The sequence below is a fragment of the Anas platyrhynchos genome, chromosome 15, assembly GCF_047663525.1.
Source record: "Anas platyrhynchos isolate ZD024472 breed Pekin duck chromosome 15, IASCAAS_PekinDuck_T2T, whole genome shotgun sequence".
Taxonomy (NCBI): Eukaryota; Metazoa; Chordata; class Aves; order Anseriformes; family Anatidae; genus Anas; species Anas platyrhynchos.
The window spans coordinates 10,652,010-10,679,622 of record NC_092601.1 but is presented as its reverse complement, the minus strand read 5'-3'; the positions used below and the strand labels follow the sequence as shown (position 1 = coordinate 10,679,622).

Below are 27,613 nucleotides of genomic sequence, written 5' to 3'. Positions count from 1 at the left end.
TTAGCAAGCATTAATGCCTTTTTATTAACAGCATTCCCAGTGTTTAATGTCAATCATCAGCAAGTCCCACAGTTCAGAGGTCAGAATATCCCGTAGTCCCTCAAGTCAAATGAAATCTTCATTTCCTCCTCATACATTTCCTCCAAGTAGCAATTCCTTTATCAACATTCACCAACCTAAAATAAAAGTGTATTAAAAGGGTACAATTTATTACAAGTCCTCCAACAGTTTTTCCCCATGTATTTCATCACAGCAAAGTATAAATTTCTAGGTCATTAAGTTGAGAGCATGATAGTTTATTAGAGCTTCATCTCAAACTGTATATATACATGCTTTTTTGACATCCTTCATTTTTATGATGATCTTGGTAAAAGTTCCCTCAGATTGTGTTGTACAGATATGAGTTCAAGAAGAATGATTACCGATTGAAGTTTTAATTATTTAGGTCCAAACTAGTGCAAAATACCAACAAAAATACCAAAAAGCATTTTGCATCCCGTTGTCTAAGGTAGGGATTATACGCTTTAATATTTAAATGTAAAGGGACTTTATGTCAAGTACAATAGAAGAGAAACATTGCCACTTACTGGCAGTACCAATGTCTTCACAATAGTTGTAGGCATTTATATGCATCTTTCAAAAGCTCTATTAACCTTTATATTATTTGTCAATAAAAAGCCCCATTAACATTTAAACTGTGTATGTCTAACTGTCTGTTTCAAACAAGAATCAGAAGATAACCTGTTAAGAAACAGGCTATTATTTATTACAGTCTACATTATCGGAACTGCACATGTTGGAGATTTCCAAAAGCTAACATTTCTTCAAGTAGTTTAAAAAAACTCCGTCAGCAGTTGGCAAAAAGGCTCATGGCCTGAGCAGGAGGATAGACAGATACACAGATAAATGGGTATCACAGACAGCATGGTACAACTTTGGAAAGAACAGTACAACCAGCTTGAGCTATTTCAGAAATGCTGGAGGTCTAAAGAGATCGCACTGCACATGAACTTTAAATTTAAACACTGCTTTTGCAGTAGGATCAACAGAACTTACCTGACATTAACAACTAATCTTACCTGACATTAACAATTTGTCTTTATTGGGTAAATACATGATTTTAATCAAAGAAAACATATTCACTGGGTAAGAACTGAAATCACAGCTATGCAAGTAACGGACTCTTCAATCAAGCTGATGAACTGGAAGTGCCAAGGACGTAACTTATCAGTTCATGCATATTCCCTAGAACTTTGTTGTTTCAAGTACCACTGATTTAGTAAAATACCTGTGTGCTGCTTCTCTAGAGCAAAGTGGGTATTTTGAAAGGTAAGGGAAAATGTTCCCAAAATATAGAGACTGAAAGAGAATTCAAGCAGTTTTGTTGTTTTTTTTTTGTAAAAAGTGTAAAGCCACTGCTTTTACAAATCATTAATGGAAACAGCATGACTCATTCCACTGAAGAGAAAAAGAATTCACTGATTGTCTTCAAGTATGGGAGATACACTCACAGTAACAACAGAGGCATTCATTACTTTATAAGGAAACCTATAGACTCCATAGAAAATTTACAACCAAAACGGAGCTAGTGTGACAAATAGTGCTCAGGCAGCAACAACAAAAAAAAAAAAATAAAGTTCACAAATTTATCAAAAAATGCATTTCAGTGGCTTCGCTTCCCCAGGATCCAATCTGATGGAGCGTCACTTCATGTAATCATCCCTTTCACCTCACGTCCGTCTTGTCTTCTGTTTTTTTGTTTGTCTTTTTGCATCCTCTTGGCCACCTGTGTCAGAACCCGTCTGTCCAAGCGCACGTACTCCTTGCAGCCGTGTCGTCAGTTGCAGCAATAAGGGAATAAGCTAGGACAAAAAAAAAAATAAAAGGGAATCAGCTCGTGATTTCAGTGACATGTAAGGTCTGAATGGTAATGTTATTCAGACACATGCATCCCCAAACAAATAGAACCTATTGCATAAATAGCATGTCTATGTGTTTTGTTTTGTTTTTTCCAAGAAACATCAAATGAGAAATTCAAAAATGCAAAGGAACTCAAACTTTACACTACGGTTTTCTAAAGGAAGGTAATTCTTCAAAAACTTGGCTACACTCTGTCTTTTCTTGATATGTGTCACAAAAGGTGATCACTAACTCCATCTCTGAATATCCATCACAACCAACCTTCCCTTAACACAGTACACGAAGAATTCATGGATATTCCTCAAAAATAGTATTTGAGTAAGGACAGAAAAATGTGACCTACCTTATCATGATTGTACCCAGCCAACAACAGAAGCAACGTCAGTGGCAATGCAATATAAGATCCTTGGGCAATATCTTGCTCAGGGAGCTTTCTCTGAAAACAGTGGAGATCATGGATTTTTTTTAATTTATTTTTTAAACAGTAAACCGTGACACATTCAGCCCTTCCCATCTGACTTCCTTCCAATCACCCCTTAGATTTACTTTACTTTTAATTTCAAAGCAGATCATTCATCTGTTATCTTGATCAGACCCATTCATCTGCTACCTTCTTGGGGTCTGTTGTTTTTTAAAGCTAATTCACCAACAGTCAGTCTCCACAGTTAACCTGTGGTTCTTTGATTTACCTGTCACATGCCACCCAAATCTCACCAATCTCAATGATAATACTACAGCAGCCACACTAGCACAAAATCTTCCAGGTGCATCTGCATCCTTCATTCGTAACTGCCATTTCATATTCATGCCCCCACATTTCACTGCACATGTAGTGATGTAGAAAAGAAATAGGTAAATATTACCGAATGAATACTTCCCTAAACTGACCACACTGCTCAACTCTGAAATGTACAAAGACATTTCTCTCTCTTACAGGAGACTTCCCCTGACATTAGTTTGAAGACCCCTCTGCTTCACCTGCAAGAACTGAAAACTCTCTTTTGGGCCTGGTGACACTTGTTTCCTTTACAGAGAAGTCTTTCAAGGAATTCCTACAACGATCCTGTCTTTCTCCTTCAGCCCCCAGTTACTACATCCTTTTAGTTACTGTCATGTCTACAACTCCTTTGCGAACTCCCTACGTGCTTCCCACAATACATCATGCTATTACATCACTGCCTGATGCCTTAAATGTGGCCAAAACCAAATTTACTGTCCCTTTAATGCCTCTCATAAACTGTTTATATTTACATTAACAGCAAGTTAAACCAAGACCACAAGATACATGCAAGCTAAACTACCCAGTCAATTGCTCTCAAGGTGAGCACTCAAAATGAATGTTTATCTGTTTTGTACTTACAGTGGGACTAAAGACCAATGTAATGTGCTTATGATATCCAATGGCAGTGAACGAAACTTGAGGCAGGGTGTAGTCATACTGTGATTTAGTTAATGTAGAATCCAGGAGCACCACATAATTCTGTGGGTATAAAATTAATTCAGTCTACAGCACCAGCAGCAGTCTGAGGCACAATTAGATTCAAAGGCAAAACTCAGTGTAATAAGCTTCAAATCTTCTGAGACACTGGTTACTCCAGCATGAATACAGTACTGCAGGCACACCAAAAATAACACTTCAGCATGCTCAAGGAAAAAAAAAATAAATAAAACAAGCTAAGCTAATTGTTCAGCAATACTCTTACCTCTCCATCTCGGAGCAGTGGTGGGAAATGGAAGAAGAGCGATTGGCCTAAGTTGACTGTATGAATTGGGTTGTCGAGGTTTTCACTTTTGTAGAGCTTCACCTGTGAAGGAAAGAAGAAATCACAAAACAGATATTTCTGAGTCTGCACCAGAATAGCTGTTTTAGATAGCCCGTATCTTGCAGCATAAAAGCACTTCAAAATTTATCATGGGTTTTATAAACAGAAAGGTGTCAAGTAAGAACACCTGGATTTGTTCTAACCTATGGTGTGAGAAATAACAGAAACACGCTAAAATAACTGCGGAGACAACTGGTATCTGCTATTTTCACATATCTAGATGTATTAGAAATAGTCCATGCTTTGCATTAAACAGAATTAAGTAATTTTTTTAAATAATCCAAACAGTTTCATAGGAATTTGCAGTTGGGGATTGTTTTTATTACTCTATTAGGCCCATTTTGATTGGTTTCAATTCCCCTGAACTTATTTAACAAACTAGACACCCTCAAGCTACAGAATAGGACTGAAATACTGAGCAAATAGTTTGCTTAGAAATGAGCATAATTAAAAGAGGATTGCATCATACTCAGTAAGGCTGGTGGGGGGCAGTAGTAACTCCTTTTATGAGATTGCATACTGGGTCTGGCTGGGATGGAGTTAATTCTCTTTATAGCAGCTTGTATGGTGCTATGTTTTGGATTTGTGGCCAAGTATTGATAACACAGCCATGTTTTAGCTATAACACGTGTCCTCCAGAGGACACATTAAGCAAACTTTGGGGTTTTGTGGACTACTCTGCAGCAGCCTTTTGGCATCCATACAGATATTTGTAACCCCCTGGATCAGATTTTTGTAAAGACTCAACTTCCCTTGCACACACCCCAACTGAAATTCTCATAAATTCTGCACAGTGCTACCATAGCTGCCATAGCTGTGGCTCCAATCACAGCTCACCAGAACATTTCCAGTTGTTTCATCAAGGTTACACAACCAGAAGGGGCCAGACTGAGGTCACAAAACCTCTTACTTCTGTCTGCATCAAATTTGAGCACATCTTTCAAAGACAAAAATCTCTGCACTGGAAGCAAAAGCTATGATTTACACACTTGCATTACATCCAGTGCAATGCCCAACCTAACATGAAAAAGGTACAGGCTTGAATAACTTCCATATATTTATATCCTGACGTCAATTTCCTATATGCTTAGGCAGAATTGAAAGGGCCTCAATTTCCTGAGAAAGATGGAAAGCACGCTCAGGTGCTTCCCACTTAAGTGAGTTGTTTTCCTTTCACACCTGCTCTGAGTGTTGGATGCTTTGGACAGCTCCCAAAGTAACCAACAGCTTAGCAATGAGATCTTGTCAGGTAAGATGCATAATGGACTAATATAAAAGAAATCCAGGCATTGTGTTTGTATTTGTAGACAACATTTCCAAAGAAAAAGCTTTAAGCTTGAAAAATTGTACAGTAACTCCTATCACACTAAGAACTCTTGCAGATACTTCCAGCAGTTACACCATAAACCAAAGGATCACATGCATGTAGCAATTTTTTTTCAGATTACAGTACAGTTTTTTGAATTTTGAAAATTTCAGCTTTACTATGTTTTGTACTTTCTTCTATAACTGTACTTTTATATTAACGTACCCTATGGTATAGCTGCATTCATATGGCATCTTCTTGCTAGCTGACGTGCATGTCAAAAATTGCAAGTATTTCAGGAATTAATGCAAGTTCTCTGATGCAAAATACTCATTTCACCTCTGGTGTCTTCCTCTCCCTATGGACAGGCCATCTCAAAGCAGGGGAACAGACCAAGAAATGGGCAGGCTAACCTAACAAAATACTTCTTGCACATATTCCAATAAAATATTTGAGACACTAAAACAAAGCAGTGAGGAACACTGGAATCTGATTTCTATATGAAATTCAAATTCATCTTCATTAAACAATTAGTTGTAACTCAAATTAAATGTGTGCTTCTAGCTACTGAATGATTTCCAGTGACCCGACAAAAGAACATTGGGAAACCAAAAGCAAATACACTTGACAAAGATCGAAGGTTTGAACTTACACATAATGTGGACAGATATTCAGAAGATGTAATTACATTTCCACTTAAATCAAATTGATTAATTTGCCGAAATGCTATAATATTAATATCACCAATGTCGCTGTTCCCAACCTGCAACAGACAACAGAGTCATATTTATAGACAGAGAAAGAACAGAACACAAATACAGCTCAATTTAAAAAAAAAATACGGATTTTGTTCTCTAACAGCCACATGGAAACTTAAGGTCTTTCCAATTGCAGTTTTCCTCCAGAGAGTATAGCTCACAATTACAGACTTGTACAGCACAGGGCTAATGGCATTAATTTATTTAAACTAAAAATGGAGGAAGTATCAAAAGCATGCATCAATGTGAAAGGCTGAGTTGCATCCACACAACAGCTTGAAGTCTGAACACTGGTTGCAGTATTTTATTTCTGTGCTGAGATGCATATTACTATGCTAGGATGTGTATGCAGTTGATAAATGATAAAATATATCACAATATAACCTGCTGCAAAAATATGTAACTTCCTTGCCTTCAAAATTGTTTAAAACATGTAACACTTGTGTTTGTAAATCTCAGCTCTGATCAGAGTATGAAAAAACATTTAGTCTAATAATAACTACACTAAGAGGTAGGTTGCAGTCAGGCCAGGTATCATATAAACAGTCTGGCACCATTGGGGCAGTGTATTTTTTCCTGCTGGTGTCTTTCAAATGCTTTTCCGTCCTGAAGAAAATGGCACCCAGTTAGGATACAATCTGCTGCACACAGCTCTCACTTGCAGTACGTAAGCTTCATATGATTTGCTGGAATTTGGGTTGCCGTTCCCTTCCCTTTCCCAAGCAGCAAACACTCTTAGCAAGACGCTAAGGACTTGAAAGAATTCAGCCTGTTTTGCTGCAAAGGAGGGTATCCTGGTCAGGCATGCATCTGAGCTCAAATAATGACTACCTTCCACTGAAAAGTTCTAGACAATAATGAAGGCTAATTAACCTTTGCTGAATGTCAAGAGATAAGTGAGAAGCAGCTAATTTGAATCTGCAAGGATGGAGGAGTATTTAACAAGATTTCATCGGTTTTGAATTTGAAGTTATTATTATATTTTACAAAGATTTACCAGTCTGAATGACAATTTCATCTACATCAAGACTGAAGGATTTGGACCAACTAAAGTACAATAAGGTATATTTATCAATCAATAAAACTGAATATGAGGATAGGATAATATGACAAATTATGACAATCTCAAATCACTAATACTCTGTTCCACATCATAAAGAATGCTGGAAGATAATGCTGCATATTTATTCCCTCATTTCTTGACATATACTTTTTATGACTGTAAAAGAATCCTTTTCACTTGTTTACTGTTTGGGCTTTATTTTATTTCAATTTTAAGCTATGATGCTGACACACAATAGGAGACCTGCATTTATGGAGCTAACTTGCTGAAAGCCACTTGTCGAAACAGAATGCATTCAAATATATTACTGCTGATAGAAGAGATGTAATGCCTAGACAGATGCATTTCATATTTAAGTGATACCACACAAAAAAAAGAAAAAAAAAGTAATTACCTCAATTGCCCGGTGCTGTGGTAAAGCTCTTTCAATATGATCATTGCCTTCAGCTTTGAGTTGGACATGATACACACAACCAGGCTAAAAGCAACATTCAGACAATAAGTCTCAATGCTGAATAACATGCACTTTAATTTTAGAAGATATTAATTGAATTTTCTAACATTCCATTAGTTTTCCTTATCCTAAATAGATAATTTAGCCCACTAAAACCATTAAGGATGTTTACTTCCAGTAAATACAACAGGACTATCAGAGCTTTCTCTAGTTTATTACATTATTAAAAGAAGTCACCTGCTGTGAAGAGTTTTAGCTAGAAAGAAAACACATTAATCAGGATTAAAACCAGAGGAAACACTCCTTTCTACCTCAGCATAATTGCTTACTCCACACAGCAGTCCCAGAAATACAGGCTTTCCTGCAGAACAGCCTACTTCACATCCATGCTGCAAAACCCAACAGACCACTAGAATACACTGTCACAGTACTTCCACTAGAAAAACTTGAGAACAAAAGAGAATTCCCTGTTATACCACCTATATTTTTATTTGAACACCTGTAAGACACATTCTTGTGGGAACTGTTCCGTGTTTGTGTGAAGGCTGTCAGCATATGCTGGCAGAAAGATGGACAGACACTACAGGAAAAACTTCCTGTTTTACTAGAATGAACGATCACTACATGACAGTGCCTCCTAACAAAGACAGACTCAAGGGAATTTGATCTAGCAAGTGTGATGGGAAAACAGAAATCTGTAGCTAATTCATAAAACAGATTATATTGTTCCATTATCACACTAACATAAAAGTAAATGTTTGAGAAGCATTCTAATCCTTACCAGAAGGCCACGTAGCCTGAATTTGCCTTCTTCATCAGTTATTGTGTCTTCTCCATAGATGCTACACTTTTCCTGCCCCACAGCTTCTACTGAAACTCCCTGCTCAGGCTCTCCATTTAATGAAGAAACTGTGCCATAACAGCTAGAGGGAGAAAGAGAAACAATTGCTACAGATGTGCAAATGCTGGTTTACTGCTTGTTTTTAAGACATGCTATTGTTATAACTCATGGGAAAAGTACTTGATATAATTAGCATAGCACGCAGAAGGGGAATTTGTAATGTATATATAAAAAACTGCTTTAAAACATTTAAATCAGCTGCAATTCAGAGTACAGCTTTAGGGATCCAAGTTCCCTACCCTCCAAGAACAGCATCACTTACCCCTGAGGGCAGGGAAAAGGAGGAAGTCAGGTGCTTGAACTAGCATACAGTCCCTAAAATACACCTCATCTCTCCCACTGGGCAAAGCACAAGACATTTCCAGTGCCACTGACACAGTACTTTCATAGCAGTGTTTTTGTTTACAACCACATCATCTGGGCCTAGCTATATATTCAAATGCATGAGAAGATGTTTAAAAAAAAAAAAAAAAAGTACTTATAAACAACATATAAACAACATAATGAATTTATATTGTGCCTTCAAAAGTACCCTCCAAACCTTCAAAACAGTGTTTTTTCAGGAGAAAAAATATTTTCCGTAATGCATCCTTACACAACATGCAGCATTTTGCACAGATTTTCAGCTCTACTGACCTGTACGCTGTTCTGTAACCAGTTATCTGAATTTTAAGATTCTGTCCTTCTTGCACTTCAATCATTTGTGATGATGGTTCAAAGCGAAACTCTTTCATCATGGGTTTAAAATAATACTGCCCTGGGCTCTGCAAAGATAAATAAAGCAAATTTACTGATACTGACACAAAAATTCACCAGCTCCAAACAATTGCTTCTGCAAGAGCTCCCTAAAGTTCTCTGTCCCAGCCATCAGCTAAACTGGTTGGAATATATGAGCACTGCAAAACAGGGAACACGTTGGCAAATGAACCAATGGAGCTCTACGAGAAAAAGCCTGAAAAAGGAAAAGAAACCATGATGCTAATACTTCATCACAAGACCGCAAGGACAGGAAAGTGACCAGGAGAGAAGGATGTTTGCAAGGAAACTATTCATGCATGTCTACACAGATGTACAGATCAATAATCTAATTACATTTCTTTCCTCTAAAGACTAAAATGATCACCAACCAACTGGCTTGTTTCATGTTTATAGACTGCAAGTTTGTAACTGAGCTCAATCAACATTATCTGTTGCCCATGGGGGAGATTTTCCAGGTTAGATTTCACATCTTCCACTCTAAGATTTTAAGTGCTGTCCACTCTGAGGGACCTACACCTCTCACTGTGAGTTATGATTTCATTGGAGACCATACATCCCCCGCCACTGAAAAGCACTGCTAACATCCCTATTTTAGAGGGTAAAGTTACACAGCATCACATATACAACCACTGTGAGATGAACCAATTTCAACTTACCAGATTGGAGAAAGTCAACATGCCATTATCCTGTGTAAGGAGGTTGGACCGGAACATCCCTCCACTAAGAGACAAGAGAACTCCAGCAAGAGCCTGATCATCCTCAGATTTGATCTGTTTTTGAAAATGCAGCAGTTATAAGGAAAGATGGGATTGCCTCATGAAGAGGGGTTCAATTTGAAAGCCCCATGGAAAATGCCTAGTCATGCTGGTTCTGAGCACTCAGTTTTGAGCAGAAGAGAACTATCAGCATCTGCAGCATGACACTGCAGGGCTAGTCTTGTGCTCTCAATATCTGGGCAGTCAGAGACACACACATTATGTGCCACCAGAAAAGTCATTCTCCGTCACCTCACAGGACATGGTGGGGGCCAGAACAAAGTATTCATGAAACTAAAGCCAGGCACTAGTTTCACCAGACTGTCTATACCTGAGAAACAGAAGTAATTAAGAGAAGGTGGTCAAACTCTGCCAAAGCAAGTAAATCCAGTCTTTTGAATTGCAGACCCTTATTTTCACTCTATAAACCATGCAAAATATCATCTGTATGGCAAGTCACAATTATATCATTTTGCTGAGGTTTGTTTCCACTATGATGAAATTACCTGATCCCTACATCCCACACCCATTTGCATTTGCCTGGGACACACAGTTTAATTTTTTTTGCCTGTCTACCTCTAACTGCACACACTATTCATTCAGAACCCAAAGCGTTTAGAGCATTACCTCAAATGTCACCCCAGCAAGGGCAAAAGCTTTGAAGTCTCCAACTGTTCCTTCTACTGCAGTCAAAACAAAGCCTTCTTTCTGAGCAGTAACTGTATACTCCAAGTCACTGTGGAGTGGCCCAACACTTCAAATATAAGGAAATCAGAGCTCATTTTAAAAGAAGCATTTGGATATTACATGTGTTGTCAAGTCACCATGGCACTTAAGCCAAGAATCCAAAAGATCAAAACAAATCTGCTCATTACCTGTAAGCACCTTTGTCGTCTGTGAAAACTGTGATGAGAGGGGACGTTGCTCCCTTTTCACCAATGACAATCTCAACGCCTTCCAACTCAGGATGAATCCGCCCTTCCATAAATAAGCCTGCTTTTCCATGAATCTCTATCAGCTTTCCAGGACAACTCTCTTGGTCATTGCAATGGGGATTTAAAACAAACAAGAAAGTCAGAAATACACTCATCATTGCATCTTACAGCAAGACTTTAACTACTTCCAAAGAGATGAGTTCTTTTGCCTTGGACTACAAGATCAATCCACATAATTGTATGGGCTCTTAACATATGTTAAAAAGTCTGAACACTCAGTAATTTCAGTAACTGAGTACCAAAGCTATAAGCATGTGGCCAGCACAACCATTTTGGATTTGCTAAGTACTTCACAGATTCATAAAGTTCCATATACTGCAGCCACATGGAAAGTATTCTAACAGTAACAAAATTTTGTGAGATCAAGTTGAGGTCAGTGTATGCTATGTTTAATGACATACGTTGATTTAGTTTTGTTTACTTGATGTATTTAGAATGTGCACAACAGAAAGGCACATAAAGAAAGGTACCTAATTTTCTAGCCATTTCAAACCAAGCACGTTCATTTAGAAACCTTAGAGCAAGATGGACACTGACTCAACAGGTAGCATAGGTGACTGCTGATAGTTTTCACATTTTTTTTGTGATTGTTTATATTATTGTAACTTAATACAGAAGAAAACTTGACAGAAACTTCAACTGGCTATCATATTTTAAATATAAACACTGCTTTTGCACAACCATTTTTCTAGATCAGTGTAATATGAGTAGTTCTGAGAATCTGCTGTTATATACAGAAATCTAGTCCTTCCTCCTGTGCCAGGTGGTCTGTCAGCACTTGAAAGCATATTTTACTGATGAAAACTGTATTTGCACCCTCTGCCAAAACCCCATGATTCCCAATACCATAGAGTGAAACTGTCTCACAAAGTAACTGGCGCAATTGAAACTGCTTTCCTAGTATTTCCTTTGAAGAGCTATTCATATGTTGATCTGTAGGGATGCATTTCTGTCTTAAAAATCTATTTCTTTCAAACTAGAATTAGATTTACCTCCACTAACAACTGTTTCCACATAAGGTGGGTAGAAAAGCAGCTCTTTTGAAGACGGGGTCACAGTAATTTTCTCTCCAGACCTACAGAGCACACATAAGACAGTATTAGGAGAAAATGGAATCAGCATCTCTCATGTAGTACTGCGTATTGACCTCAGAACCCATCTGAATACCCCCAAGGGAAAAATATCAACAATAACCTATGCAATATTCATATTATGTGGTATTAGCTTCTATTTAGCTAGCAGTCAACCAGAACAGACACGAGCATCCACAGAGCAGCTCTTTCCTATGTGGAATATATCAGTATTCTTTTTTGTGGAAAGGCCAGGCAACAGAGCAAAGAAAATACCCTGTCCATTGGAGCTTGGTAGTACCTTGCCCAGTAAGAAAATTCATATAAGAATGGTCCTTGAAGTTCCTCCACCATTTCTTGCACTGGTGGCTTTGTTCCTTCCTCTTCTTGACCCTTCTTTTCTCTCTCTTGTCGGCGGGCCTCAATTTCTGCCAGCTGCTGCTCCCTGCGTAACTCCTGTACAGATTTCAAGGGCCCTAAAACTAAGTCAGGTTCACTGTCAATAGAAGATCTGAAAACAAGGAAGAGAAAACAAAATAAGCTCCTTTCATACAAAGGGAAGAGAGCTTGTTGTATCTATCAATTACAACCTTTATACCACAGCAAATCCCAGAATTTTTCTTTTAAAGCTATTCCTTTTTAATTCCTCTGTTTATTCCAAGCATAGGTAAAACTTTTATGCCCATAACACCATCAGTTACTACTAGAAAGGCTTGTTCACAGGGACCACTGGTAACCCACTAGGTCTTGCAGGAAAGGACCTATTCACAACACTCACAAATTCTGCCTCAGCATGCTATAACCATTCAAGAAGTTAGGGTCCTACTGTCTTCAAACATCCAAATACAGAGCAGACATTTCAAAAAAAAGAGCCACAATTGTCTCAACCACTTTGCATCTTAGCTGAGGGTTCCTTTTTGATTGGTTGGTTTTATTTTTTTTTACGTACAGTCTTGATTTTGCACCAACTAGCACATGGCAGCTCTGTTGCAGGGGCAATAACCTCCCCCGGAAGCAGTGATAAGCCCACATGGGTGGTAAATTCTTAAGCCAAAGCAACAGTTTGCAAGAGTACCTTTAACAAAGCCATAATCTAAAAGAGAAAGGCCTAAATTTCAAAACAGCGAACATGCTTGATACAGAAAGAACGTTATACAAAATAAACAAGAAGATTTGTATCTCCTTTTTTTTTCAGTACTATAAACTTTCCCTCAGAACCCACCTCTCAGGTTTAGAGTATACAAGAAGAAAATAATCTGTCACAAACAGATGCTTCCAATAGCTGGCAATTCCCAGGAAAAGTGCCAAGTTGTGACCTATTGACCCTACACCTTTGAACCATCCAGCTGTCCTGCCACCATCTACTGAACAGATTACTAGGTAAGTTTAGCTACCTTCCCTAAATCAGCTCAGAACAATAGATCTTGTTTCACCTTCCCTGATCTTACATCCTCTCTTTCCTACCAATTTCTTCTAGTCTCCAACCATCCTTTGTATCTTATCTCCTGTCCTGTCTACAACAGACTGAAAAAATGACGCAGAACACTACAAAATCCTCTAAAAAGGAATGAACTGAAACGATCACCATTATTTTTCCTACAACCACTTTAGATTATCAGGATAGTTCTGTCTCCTGCTTCAGTCCTCATCCATCTCTATATAGACAGAGTTGTTTTTTTTGTGTTTTTTTTTTTTAAAGATAAACATACTATTGCTCTTCCATACTATGTTTCATCAAGCCTTTAAACTTTCTCTGCAGTCCAGAGACAATCCAGAAACTTACTAAAAAATTTTTGCCTTAAAACCTATTAAAAATCTGTACAGACACAGTCTCATGATATTGCTTATACACTACTCCAGTCTCATTTTTCAAACGTAACAATTCATGTTCAAAAACTGCTAAGAATTAGCTTTGATTTTTGGATAACTGAAAGTTAACATGTCTCTGTTCTGAATCTTGTACACAAGCACAGACTTTAAAAAACAAGCATTTTGCTTTTAAATCCAGAGCTGTCTCCTTTATGTTGACAGTCAACAAATTGGATTTTGGCTGAAAAGCTTCACGCAGGCTTGAACAGAGATAGTCTGTGGCAACTGAGCTGCCTCCAGAACACTTGCCAATAGTCTCAAAAAAACAACAACAACAAAAAATTCAGCCTGGAATGCTGGTACAGTATTTGCTTCTATGCTAAATTGGTTTGAAAATCCTAATGTCTCTCTACTGTCTCGCTGTTTCTTTTCTGGCTGCTGTTGTTGCCCAGTAGTTGCAGTTGTAGATTCATTAAACTCAGGGACTCAAGGAAGAGCTCTGCAGGAAATTTGTTTCTCCACAAAGATGCTTCATACACTCAAAGTCTGAGAGCCCCTAGTCTAGAACAAGTGGACATCAGGAAAGCATTAAAGCACTCATTATTATCAGCCACTTTCAGGCAGAGCTGGCACCTCATACTATTAAAGCTGTTCACAAATCAGCGCTCCCCAGTGAGCTGTCTGTTCAGCTAAACATAAACTGGCACATTAGTGTGTAATCACTCTGCACTGTTTTCCTCTTATAGCCCTCTTCACACCAGTAACAATGCTCAAAAGCAGCAGATTCTCCTTCTGAGGTAACAAAAAAAACAATCCCAGTGCTAAAGAGCTCAGAGCAAGCTACAACAGTATTCTCTGAATTCTGAAATTTCAGATCATTAAAATACATAATCACTCAGAAAATCATTCCTTTTTATCATGACACAAGTAGAAAAGAGTTATATTGAAATCAAGTAACAGCATTCAAAATGAGGGCTCAGAATTATTTATCCATCTACAAAGAAGTCAAAGCACAGCTTAGCATAAAAACCTCCTGCAGTCTAGAGTAGGATGCCATTCCCTTAGAAAGCAGCCACTGTGGTATTAAAATCAGAATAAAACTTCATGAGAGAAACGTCTTTCTTCCCTTTTTCACAGCCCCAAGATTTCTTTGTTCTTACTTAATGGTAATAGTCACATCCATCAGTTTATCTGTTACAATCGAGCCAAGGACATGGTGTCGAACAGCAGTGAGCGTCAGTATACTAGGAGAGGACCTGTAAATCAAATTAACAAAGAGATGAACTCAAGGTCTCCCTCCTAAAGAAAATAACCAAATCTTATTTAGCTGAGTTCGTGTTCCCATTCCCAAGTTTAGAGTGCTTTATAAACCATGACATACAAATTAGATAGCAAAGTTGTAGTGCTACCATGATAGCATATTGAAAAGGGCACATTTTCCAGCTGCAAAACCCAAACTTCTACATGACATTGGCCAAATAACTCCCTTGCTTTGTGCCTCGCACTTCCTCTCAAGCTGATGTTGATTTGATTGATTTCATATGTACGATCTCTTTACACACAGCAGAGGGACACTCACGAGTTAGCAATATTGGACATGGCTCACCATGATACCCAAGTCTAATGGTACTTTGCTGCCAAAAGGGGTTCCTGTTCCAATTCATCTACTCAGTTTCTCCTGTCTCTGATGTTTAGTACGTCTCTTTTTGAAGTATTTTTAATTCACCAAGCAGAAAAGAATCAGATTTTAATGCTGAATTTGTTTTCTGCCATGTTAATGAATAAGTAATAGTCAGGTAGCAGAAACCCTCTTTTTGGAAGCAAACAGCTGTCAAGCACTTTGCCAAACCTTAACCAGAAAAAAACTAATAAAACATAGCTGACTTTGAAAGTTCAGCACTGCCCACTCGTGATTAGAATGAATATTTACTCAGCCTGCAAAACTGGGGTGAGCAGAATCAAATCACCACAGGCAGTTATGGCAGGGACATACAAGTAGTATGCGCCTCCTAGTAAACTTAATACCCTATCATTTCAACCCTCACAAATCATCAACAGTTTCCACTGAAATTTCTCTGCTTTGTTACAAAGCAAAAAAGCATTAAACACAGACACACAGCAAACAGAAACATCAATTTGAAGTAGCAAAAGCATCTTTAAAGCCTATCCTTAGTCACATTTTTATTTTTTAAAGGGCAAGAGGACACATCTCATACACTTTGCTAAAGCTTCCCTCTATTGGTTAGAACCAGCTATAGCAACAGATCCTGAATTAATCAAAGAAAGCAGCTGCAGCAGAAGAAAGCTTTGTGAAAGGATACTGATAGGCATAAGTTTAAGAACAGATTTTGCTCTTACGTGTCGTAAGTGTAATACTCATGTTCAAACTGGTGGCAGGAACGCGGGGTTACTTCATAGACACCTGTAAACATTAAGTAAAGGAATAATCCACTGGCAAAAAAAAAAAAAAAATCAAGCTTGCTGTGTTGGCTGAATTCTCAAGAGCACATGAGACCTGAGGTACAGAAACAATTACTAAATTTGATTGTAAATTAATTCACCTCACTTCAGTCACAGATCACTACTGGAAGCTGCGCAGAGTTTCTCATATACACTGATACAAAACACAATTAGTATCACAGCAGAGTGGCATATAAAAACATAATTACAAGTAGAACACACTAAACAAGGTCAGAAGTAATCTATTATAGCTGGTCTCAAAGCTGATTTCCTTTGATTACAGAACCACAGTTGAAACTGTGTTACTGTATTGTGAATGAGGCCACTGACTCTAAGGATGAACTGTGCAAAGATGAAAACTGAATCAAAACCAAATTAATTTCTTAACTGTTTAGTTAATGGGCATTAACAAGGAATTAGCTCTGAGACATTAAAAGTGAAAAAAAAACTAATTTTAAAACATTCTTTTTTTATTATTATTATTTTTATAGATAAACTTGTGGTACCTTTAACAGCTAACCTTCAAGAATCCTGTATTGAAATGAACCATCTATTTATCAGTCACATTCCAGTCACAGAATCCATATGAACAAGATTATTTTAACATGCTCTTGATTAGTCCAAGGTTAACACCCTTCACCTAGTCAAAAAAATATTTTGCTCCTGAAACTGAACTTAGGTAAGTGACTAAACACTAAGAAAATATTAAAATATTAGAACAGAGAATTTATATTCAGATGTAAATTAAATAATGCCTCTCAGAAACCTCAGAATCCACAACAGATTATTTTTAATTCCCAGTAGTATTAGTTGACTGGTTCTTTTTTCAACTAACATTTTAGAGCTGTTACCTGGCTTTGAAAGACAGAATCTATTAACTCCTTTAGACAGGTTATAAACACCAACATTCTCCGGTCCATTTCCATCCTGGTAAAATTCCTGTGAAGCCGCAACACAACTCACTATTAGTAACTACCAAGCATCAAAATGTGAATACTATTTGCCTAAACGTACATTAATTCTTCTCTTTTATAGCAATTAACAACAACAGAAAACCATTTTACTAAATCTAAGGGACAAACCTAAAAGTGTTTTAAGCGTCAGTGTTCCTGTGCTGCAAGACAACCTAAAGAGAGAGCCTCGATTCCAAGAATAACACAAGCTACCTACACAAGTTCATTAAAAAGAGAAGTGAGGCTGTTTGTTACCTACGTACCAGTGTAATCGCATGAGAAAGGGAACATCTCAGCATATATCCAGTCTGTCTGAATTCTACACCTGAAACATCCTCCTCCATAACTTCCAGCTCCAAAGATTTATTCTTCCAGCACCAGTCTTCATGTACAATGCTTACTAGAATACACATCACAAAAAGGTTTTAGTAATGTAAAACTGTGTGAATAAAGACAGCTTTTGTGGTGTTAAAAGCCTGTACCACACTAACTTCCCCTGACAATAATCTTCAAAGCCAGGTATACATGTACAGTAAATGTAAGCACAGAAAAGAACTGTAGCAACAGACCTGGCTCACAGCACTGCTGCATCACCAGGAATCCAGCATATCTCTTTAATGTAAAAGCTATTCTAATAAGGAATAATGAAGTCTGGTAACCCTACAAAATTCTGCATTCGGCACTACCACTGTGGTAGTCAAAGATATCTAGAGGACAGCAGAACCTAACTCCAATTTCACATGGTGAAATGATGTTCTGACTCATACAAAAAGAGCAATATATATGTAGCCCTTCTACACCTTTCCCAGGAAAATAATTTCTTTTCATAGTAGGCCAAGGCAGGCTGGCAAAAACACTTTTTACTCTTTGGAGAGGCTAGTTACTGTGGAAACAGAAGACCTGTGATGTTCTTCTACTCTCAGGTTTGGGACAAATCAGTTCACGACAAAGGCCTTTAACTTGACAACATGCATGTGTATCCTAAAACATATGGAATCAGTTACCTGGACACTGAAAAAGTGGTTAAGCAGACAAGATGAAGAAAGCCTGATACACTGGTGTATAGCATTTTCCCATATCTTAAGTTTGAGAACTAGTTCCACATTGGGCATGTCACATAGAACGTGAACAGTATCCATGATAAAAGAATTAATACAGACTAAGTCACTAATTTAGCTAATAAGTTAACACTTCCAGCAAATCCCCATATTCCTACTTTTGTATTTGCCAGGTGGCACGTTTTCAAATGTGAAGGCCACTGAGTCCGTATTTCCAGAGAGCTGAAGGTTACGTTTTTCACCCTGGCGGCTCACAGACTGTAACGTCACCATCAAATCACCGCAAGCATCTGTGCAGAAAAGAAAGAAGAAAATGCATACTGTCTTGTCAGCTTTCTCCCAAAACCCTAAATCCAAGGAAGCTTCTCGTGTACTAATATTAAACCAACTGCTCTTTTCCAGTAGAGAATATTTCCAATTAAAAAAATTAACCTGATTTCCTAAGCATCTGTTTACTATCTGTTTTGTTGCACTTGTAAGTTTAAGCTTAATCATATTCTTGTATCTAAGGACAAGAAACTTCCAGAGGCCAACACTGAATTCCTGGGGTCCACCTTATACTGCAGAGACTACAGGGGTCCAGAAAACACATGAGATGAATCAGAGAGAAAATGTAAGGAGCAAAAATGACAAAACTCAAACTCTAATAATCACCTGCTAAAATTAGTGGGTACTCAAGAACAGCAGAAGATAGAAACCTTTGACTAAAATTAAGTGAAAACACTGAGAAAGAGAACAGACTGCACGCTTCTGGCAACAGCCTGAGCTTCTATCCTACAGGTTTATACATGCACTGTATTTTATTTTTTTTAATGTTTTTTTCAGTATTTCTGACATTGTTGTAAAATGTCCCAACCATCAGCCAGGATCGTTTGCTCCCACAACTTAAGTGTCTTTGAAAATAAACAGGTCAGAATTTATTCCTAGCAAGTATTAAAAATAGGTAGGTAACTTCACTCCAAACTTCATTAAGGTGCTAACTAGGCTGTACGGTCTCTTGAAAAAAATAACCATTTCATTTATGTGCTGGAAATTAATTTACTTAACTGTTGATGGGGCTGACCACAGCAAGTGGCTTGATCAAAACTGTGTTCATTCATACACACAGTGCTGAAGTTCTCCATTCTCTTTTCCACTTGACTTTCCAAACTGGCTTACCTAAACAAGAGATCTTCCCAGAGACTGATGCCAAAAACTGAGAGAAGGTCACATCCATGACTGGTCTGTCTGTAACAGTAACAGGGAACACTTTGGGTTTCAAAGCCAATCCTGCTCTGGTCTCAGCTTCTGGAATAATTACCTGTGGAGTACAGGACATCAACACATCTCCAGCTTTTAAATACCAGTCCAAATTCACCCACTCTCCTGACTTTAACTCACCAGAAATTAGAAAATGGATATTTACTCTAAGTCTCAGGCAAAGCAAAACCAGCCTCTCAAATATAATGTTCAAAATTCTTCACTAAAAATCCTCCAAACAACTGCAAAAGGCCTGAGCTAAAAATTCTCCAAATATCATGGTTTCAAAAGTCTGAGCGAGTTTCCACTTTGAGATCTATCTACTCCTGCTTCCACATTGGGCTGTTTCATTATCTGTAAGGACAGCCAGAGGCCTTATAACCCTGCACTTCCTTATCTCCCAGCCTGCAATTTTCCCCCACAAGGGGGGGGATTCAACACAATTTTTAGTGTTTGTGCTACAGGTTCTGCTATGACCTTGTAGCTCCAGAACCACTGAGACACCTGAAAAGCTACACATTACATGTGTCATTCACAGGAAAATATATGAACATAGTAAGTGAACTAAGGGACATTACAAATAGAGGAGAGAGAGATAAAACCCTTTAATCTCAATGGCCTGAACACCTTTTAACAAGTGTGAAGGAGCATGAGAATTTCAGCTTATAAAGAAAAAAAAGTAACGATCATTGTTTATATAGTACAAACAGGAGAAGAGTGTCATGAAAATCTACATTCAACTTCTCAATTTTTAAAAATCAAATGTTTTAAATTTTTTAAAATCTCTCGGTAGTCCTACAAGGAAGAAATGGAAGCTAACTCTTACCTGAATATTGTATATACCCGATTTTGCCTTAAAACAAAATGCTCCATGAGGGTCTGTTTCTGTTGTAACCAATGATCCTTTGTCCTTGTCTAGAGGCATCATGGTTACCTTATATTTATTCATCTGTTTGACTGTGTCAGGTAAACGAGTTACCGAGATCCGGCCACACACACTGAATCTGTAAAATAAATGCCAGTCAGAGTAGATATACTGGTTTGACAAAACTCAGAAAATAATTGTTTTAAAGTTTCCTCAAGATTTTAACTGGTTTGATATGTTTTGTGTCAAATATCGCAAATCTGATATATAATGCACTGGAACAAAACCCTACCACAACCCTACCTGTGAAAATATAAGAAAAGATGACAGATTACAAGCTGTTAAGTTTCACTTCTCACCTTAAATAATGCACTATATTTAGTCACTGATAAAAACTGTAATTAATCATTTAAAACATTTTTTTTTAATTGGCTAACAGATTCTGCACAAGCTAGTTGTGATTTGTCTCAGGAAATTCCTAGTTATCACTTCTCTTGAAGGTTGCCATTACTTCCTTCTTAAGAGAAGCTCTTGGGCACAGAAACTATGCCCTTTTTGCCTTTCTCAGCTCACAAAGTATCTCCCAACACTGCACGGCCTTACAGCGCACTATATTTAGTCACTGATAAAAACTAAGTGATCATTTAACACATTTTTTTTTCTAATTGGCTAACAACACTGGTACTTACCCTGTTGCAATGATGTTTGCCAGCTGAGGGGTATTTGGTGCGATCTTCACTGTAATAGTATCAAAGAAGAGATGCTCTTTCCTGGCATGAATTGTGTATGTACCTGTTGTTATGTTCTCAAGGCGGAAAGATCCATCGGCTTTTGTTTTTACTGGAATAAATAAAGTGAAGAGTTAAAAAGCAGAACATTTTTTCCAGTGTCTATCTTCATGTATCTAAAGAGCCAGACGGTATGTACTGCTTTAGGCTATTTTAATTTACATTGCACAACAAAGCAACAGTATTATGTTCCTTATTAGATCAACCTTCAATTCTGTATTATAAAGCAGTATTTCTAGTTTGGCATATGTTTGAAGGGAATTATAATAAATTTTCTACTGCAAAACAAATGAGCAGCTAATACTCTCATCTAAGCCAGAAAATGAAGAATTACTCAACTGTATGCAAATCAGTGTAATATTGCAAATAAATTACAAAAAAATAGTAGTGTATTATCCTGAAGGTCCAATTCCATCGCATACCCTGCTCCTGTACTTGAGATTATCAAAGATTTACCTGTAGCAACACAGACCAATACCATTGCATACCTTTAATCTGATTGTTTAGGGTCACAGTGGCATCAGCAACTCCTTCCCCTTCGGGACCATTCAATACCCTGCCTGTGACAGAGAAACCCATCACATGGAAAATAGGCTGAAATGGAAAAATAAAGTTATCATTAATCTTCTCCCAGTAAAAGCATTCACACATCTACAGCAATCAATACGTATTGGTTTTTGTCCCATACACATGCAGTAAATTTACTTCCAGATTTAGGAAGAAAATTCAACAGGATAATCACAATAAAGTATGCATCAAGCTCAAGGCATATTGTCCTGCTAAGAAGTACAGGAACCAATTCTTAAGTTACCTGCATTAGCACACTTGAGAAGACTCTCACCGTACATCATAAGACCATTACTCGAGAAACTCTGCAGATCAGAGTTTTATTTACAGGCCCTTCTCAACAGATTTGACACTGCGAATGAGTAAACTTAATCAACCGAAAGGATTACTGCCTGTTTGCCACACAGACATGAAAGTGAAAGGGACAGCTTCTCCTTATTTTGTTTCTTCCTAGGAAAACAGACTGAAGTATAGAAATACAGAATAGATATTGTCATCTACCTGCTAGGCAAGAAGGTACGTGTAACAAATCTCTTTAAGCTTCTTACAAAGACAATTTTCCACAGCACAACTGCCTTCTGCAAGATCAGTTATACTTCCACAGGAATTGGTACAAACAAGATGATTTCTCTAAATGCCTTACCTCAATTTGTAAACTGTCATGTTCTACAAAGAAGTCCAACCTTGATGGTGCAACATCAAAGGTAATTCTCTCTCCCCTGTAGAATGGTATCTGAAAGGAGAACACATCACTTTGATTCCTAAGAAGCTGTGACATCAGAAGCATTTTCCTTTACCATTTTCCAGGTCTTTTTCACTAACAGACACCTCCACAAATGGCCAAATGGGCTGCAAACTTGCTGGAAAAATAACTCAGATTGATGGCGACACAAATAAAAGCATGATTTTCAAGAATGTTTGATAGAAACCATATGAGATCATATGAAGAAACAGAAAAGTAACCTTCTAATGAGAATACAGCAAAGGTATTCAATACAGAGAGTTTACATGAGAGAATATATGATCACTAAAGGATTAAGGGAATAAGAGAAGTTTGGATCCCACTTCTAGATCATGCAGTCTGAGACTGCAAGACCATCATTCTAGGCAGTGCAAAGACATCCACGCTCCAACACTACCTGGGCATAACAAAGAGAATGGTATAAAAAGAAAAAATGTTATAAAGAGAACTTCAGTGGTTTGAGGTGGCTGTAGCCCATTGAAACTTTCAGCTTCCCATCAGCCTATAGAAGTGGTTCTGTGACTGGCCAATGTATTCAGGAGATCTGTAAATAAATACTTCCTCAGAAATCACACCAGAGTCCTACTACAGCAACTCACTTCACTGTCAAATGCTTTATGTTAGAGTCTCCTCCATTTTTTTCACCCATCTCAAAATATTTCAACTGGCTTTGTCTTTAACAGCTGCAAAATTATGCACAACCTTGCTTAGAGAGCAAAAGTTAGTATCTCAATGGATAAACAAGAAACAAACTTGCTAGCTACTTACCACAGTGTATTTCCCACTTGGTAGGGAAAGAAAGCTGAAAGATCCATCTTCTTTTGATACAACATTGCACAAATAGGTTAGAGACTCATCTCTTGACTGGAATCCATCCACAGGAGAAATATTGCAGCCCACAACATCCTGTGTCAATAAATGCATTAATTATTTTTTTTCTCATGGGTGAACATGGAAAACAATTTGGGGGGATGCTGGATGATTCAAAATACTATACCATGATGGATGAGAAGTACAAAAAACAATTTAGATGCAAAGTTTGATAGCATGATTTACAATTCTTATACATGTAAAAAAAAAAATAACCAATAACAGACTTTATGGTAACAAGGACAGAAAACTGAAAAATTAAACATCCTTTAGATGACAGACAGAACTGCATTGCATATCTTAACATAAACTGTCTTTAGCTCTGAGGATAAAGTTAACATTACAGAACAGAGCTCTACTCTACATACCAAATCACAGTACACAAATGGAAGTTCCATGCTCGTTTTATAAATAACACATTTTTAAGGTGGCAACAGAAGCTGATGAACTTTGATTTCACATTAAAAGTGCACAAAGCAATTAAGGCTTTATGTTAAAGACAAATTACAGCTACTATCTAATGAAACTTAGGGTTTGTCTGGCACTACCTTGAGATTTTTTTGCACTATTTTTACAGAAGCTGATCTTACACAATGGAGGACTGTCATACTTACAAGGGAACATTGTTACTAACCAACATTTAACATGCAAAAAGGTGTAAATTGAAAAATATTGTCTTAAAACTGTAATCCTTAAACCTGCTGACCCACAAGGAATGTAAAGAGCAAAAACTTGCAGTGAACCATTTTACATTTTGCAGTTGTTGCCTGCTTCAGCTCAAGTTTTAGTTTTCTATGCCCCTGAACAACCTGAGTGTTGGGACACCATTACCTCTTTGGTGACTGAAGAAGAGAATAGAAGAAACATGACTCCTTTCATTGGTTCTCCATCACTCCTTACTGACCCAGAAACATTGTAGCCAGCAACAATCAGAGGGCTAGCAGCATAAGCATTAGAACTCGTTACCCGTACCACCGTGTTTGCCTGAACACAGAAACACATACATTTGCATCAGAAGTAGACATTAAATCTCATTTACAGCACTAAATTACAATCTGAGGCTGAATAATCAACATCAGAAACAGAAGCCAGAGCAGCAGTTCTCAAAGAGAGCCCAAATACTCTTCAGAACAGAAAGATGCTAAAGCAAAGATACTACTGTAAAACAGCGCTTTTACTGTTTCACTGGTTTAGGAATTGGTCAGGATTTCAAAGCTCGTTATAAAGTAAGCAGTCTGAGAAGAAAGGTTTAAAGCATCTGCTATGTTCTCCAAGTTCCTGGAAAATGTATAGCATTAGAAGTCCTAAAGCAAGAGCTCATTTTACAGTCTTTCCCCAGCTGGCTCCATTATCTCCAAACTAGGCCTGCACAAGGCAGTTTCTTGCCTGCCTCATTAAACTTAGGGAAAACCGCATTAACCTCATCCACTCACACAAACCCTTGTTCATGCTAGCTGATCAAGGTAAGGACTAGCCAATGCACACTCCCTAAGCATGCAGAACAGAACTTTTGTAGGCTCTAACCTCTTTCAACATCCAGGTGGGATGAGATGCAAAGATTTCATATTCACCAGGAAGCACTTTAAAGAAAGCAAACCTGTAAAGCAAGAAAAGGATTGCTTAATGACTATTGCTTAAGAAACAATCGTTAACATTTGCTTACAAAAAGCAATTCACAGTCCCCACGCATTACAAAATGTATTTCAGAACTTCTATAATCCCAACCAATATGGCAGAATTGAAAGAATCTCATGTAAATGAACACATGAGGTATGCCCATGCCTATTCCCACACTCACTTTCCTCCAGGCTGGGTAACAGTTGCTTGTATGTTTACATCACTGCCAGCATTTCTCAGTACAACCTGGACTCCAGCAGGACCTAAAGCCTGACCTTTGCTGAGGACCTGTCAAAATGAAGAGAAACCAGTGTACAAGTGGATAAAAGTAACATGCAGAGGTGAAGTAGGACATTTTAATGAAGGTACAATTAACATGGGATGGAATAAATAAATATAAAAAAGTCTAACCTTTCCATTCACAGAAAATCCCGTAAATACAAAGTTAATATCGCCTCCCTTTGTGCAAATGTCATTAATGCCATCTACGTGGATATCTACACTGGTTGGTTCTAGAAGGGAAGAACAAGAGAACGTGGTAGTTAGTGACAGAGGAATAACAGCACAACTCTACTTTAGCTTTACAAAACTCTCACAGAAATGCACTAGCTCAAGTGAACTAGTTATGCCCTAGAAGCCTTGTCTTATCCAAGTTAACCACCCACAAATCCTAATGTTGAAAATCCTTCCCCCTCCTATTACATACATTTTTATAAAAAATACACATTCATTTGTATCAGTTCATGGGCTGCTTTGTCAGCGTCTACCTTACAGCTTTACTTTTCTCCTGTACAGTAAGTACATTTTAGTTATTAAAACCATGCAGTAGGGCTTATGTCTTTTGAACAGCAGTGGATTTTCCAAATGCAAGCTAGTGATAATTGAAGTCCCACATTGCAAATACACTGTCCTATTAGAAGAAGAGATATGAGCACTTACCAAAACTCCACCCTAGGGGAGGCTCAATTTTAAGAATGAAATCCCCCTAAAAGTAAAATAAAAAATAATTTATTTTTTTTAAAAGCAACAACAGTCTTCAATGATCTGAATTCAGTTTAGCTGAAGGATGGAAAAAAAAAAAAAGTCAGAATACAAGCAGCATGCTGCAGAGAGTAACACAAGACTCAAGTGTCCCATTCTCTTCTCATTCTACCTAGTGCTCAAAGCAGCAGCAGTATCTACCCAGACAAACCAGGATTCTGGGCTTGTGTCCAGACAGCTAAGAGTAAGAATTAAGCAGCATCACGTTTATACCACTTCCACACCAACCTGGCTTATGGCCAAGCAGCTCAGTGTTAGAAGGTGTTCAAATCTCTCACCTGTCCCAATAGATGTGCTCTAAATCTGCCTCTAGTGTTTCCACTAGGTGGTCCTACTCGATCATTCTGCCCAAACATAAGATAACAAAATTCCAAACCTATTAACATTTCTGCACCAAAAGGCCATTAGACAGAGATCCTCTTTAAATCTGAAGGCACCACATATGTGCTGAAGTTCATCCATTAAAAGGCTCAAAGACCAAAGAACAAACCCACCAAGGTTAAAAAAAAAAAGTCTTAAGTCCTCAGATTTGGAAATGAATTTATTTCTGAACCATAAATTAAATGGTTCTTTAAGAGCAAAACACTTTGACCACCTGAGAAGAGCTTGTAAAAATTTGAATGTCAACATTTTTCCAGCCTAAACAGACATCAAACTTCTGCTACATTCTGAGTTTATACCATTTTTCATATTTAAGAAAACTCTAATATCTGCAATTACTTATTCAAGATATTTTCAACTCAGACATATCAACACACATTTTTATACAGATTATTTATTTTCATTTCCATTGGTAGATGACTTAAAGCTTTATCTCTACTCAGATTGCAAGAACCTGTACTTTTTATTCATTCTTCGTACAACTGCTAGCACATCACAGTTGTCGTCAGTAACTATAGCTCCTAATGCTGCAGTGACACAAATAAAATAGCACAAACACAATGCTGCAGCTAAAGTTACCTGGCTTTTCTCATGATGGCTTTTCTCTCACTTACCACTGAGAAATAGAACAGCTGCATTACAAAAGGAAACCGTGGAAAGCTTTATTATTATTTTATTTGTTACGTGTACTGTTCAGACACTTCATCTGCCTGCAGATGTGGAAGCAGCTCGTGCCCCCAGTGCAGGGGAGAAGCAGCAGCGCCGTGTCAGTTCCTTACCTTATCATAGAGGGGAATCATGAAATACCCATTGTTTGGAGCACAATCTGTTTGGTATTTCAGAGTACCGTGCTTTGTGTACAACTTAATCTATAAGAAACAAACAAAAAAAGGAGAAAAGTGTGAACGGGGGTGGAATCAGGTGCTCTCTACTCAAGTGTTTGTACACGTTAGGGGCTGCACGATCCCCAGGGGTAACAGAGGTGGCAGGGCAGAGGTTCACTGCAAGAAGGCTACGCTCTGCCAAGTGAAAACCAGCAGAGACCTGGCCTCAGGAGAGCCCGAGGAACACTCCAGGAACCCCACTTCACACAGCAGCCCCCCATAGCACCTGCCAGCTCGGGGCGCACTCAGGGCACGGGGGCAAAGCCTCGCCCAGCCGCTAACCCCGCAGGCCGGCCTGCCAAAGGGCAGGGAGGAAGAGGGCCGGCGGCGCCCACCTCGATGAGGGAGTAGTTGATCTCCACGTCGGACTTGACGAAGCCTCCGCAGCCCACCACGATGTCCTCGGAGCCCCGCACCAGGGCGCAGCACAGGGCGCAGCCCAGCGCCGCCACCCAGCCCCGCATGGCGCTGCCGCCGCCCTGCCTCAGCGCCGCCGGAAAGACCGACACCGGCAGCGGGGCGAAGCCGCGGTCGG

General features: G+C 38.3%; 1 protein-coding gene across 1 annotated transcript; it reads right to left on the bottom strand.

Moving 5' to 3' along the window:
- On the bottom strand, positions 1 to 27,601 carry LOC101803902 (BOS complex subunit NOMO1). Its single transcript, XM_027468847.3, has 31 exons — positions 27,414 to 27,601; positions 26,974 to 27,063; positions 25,712 to 25,757; positions 25,184 to 25,284; positions 24,954 to 25,060; positions 24,680 to 24,752; positions 23,987 to 24,139; positions 23,054 to 23,191; positions 22,187 to 22,276; positions 21,465 to 21,570; positions 20,878 to 21,028; positions 20,150 to 20,327; positions 19,243 to 19,384; positions 18,243 to 18,374; positions 17,290 to 17,426; positions 16,925 to 17,012; positions 15,972 to 16,035; positions 14,774 to 14,869; positions 12,106 to 12,315; positions 11,727 to 11,809; positions 10,615 to 10,774; positions 10,367 to 10,493; positions 9,641 to 9,754; positions 8,862 to 8,989; positions 8,106 to 8,247; positions 7,265 to 7,348; positions 5,702 to 5,812; positions 3,624 to 3,725; positions 3,281 to 3,400; positions 2,264 to 2,356; positions 1 to 1,862 (listed from the first exon to the last, which is right to left on the bottom strand). The coding sequence occupies exons 1-31, from the start codon at positions 27,540 to 27,542 to the stop codon at positions 1,731 to 1,733; spliced, it is 3,627 nt and encodes a 1,208-aa protein (XP_027324648.1). The 5' UTR covers positions 27,543 to 27,601; the 3' UTR covers positions 1 to 1,730.
- Between the last annotated feature and the right edge of the window lie 12 nt (positions 27,602 to 27,613).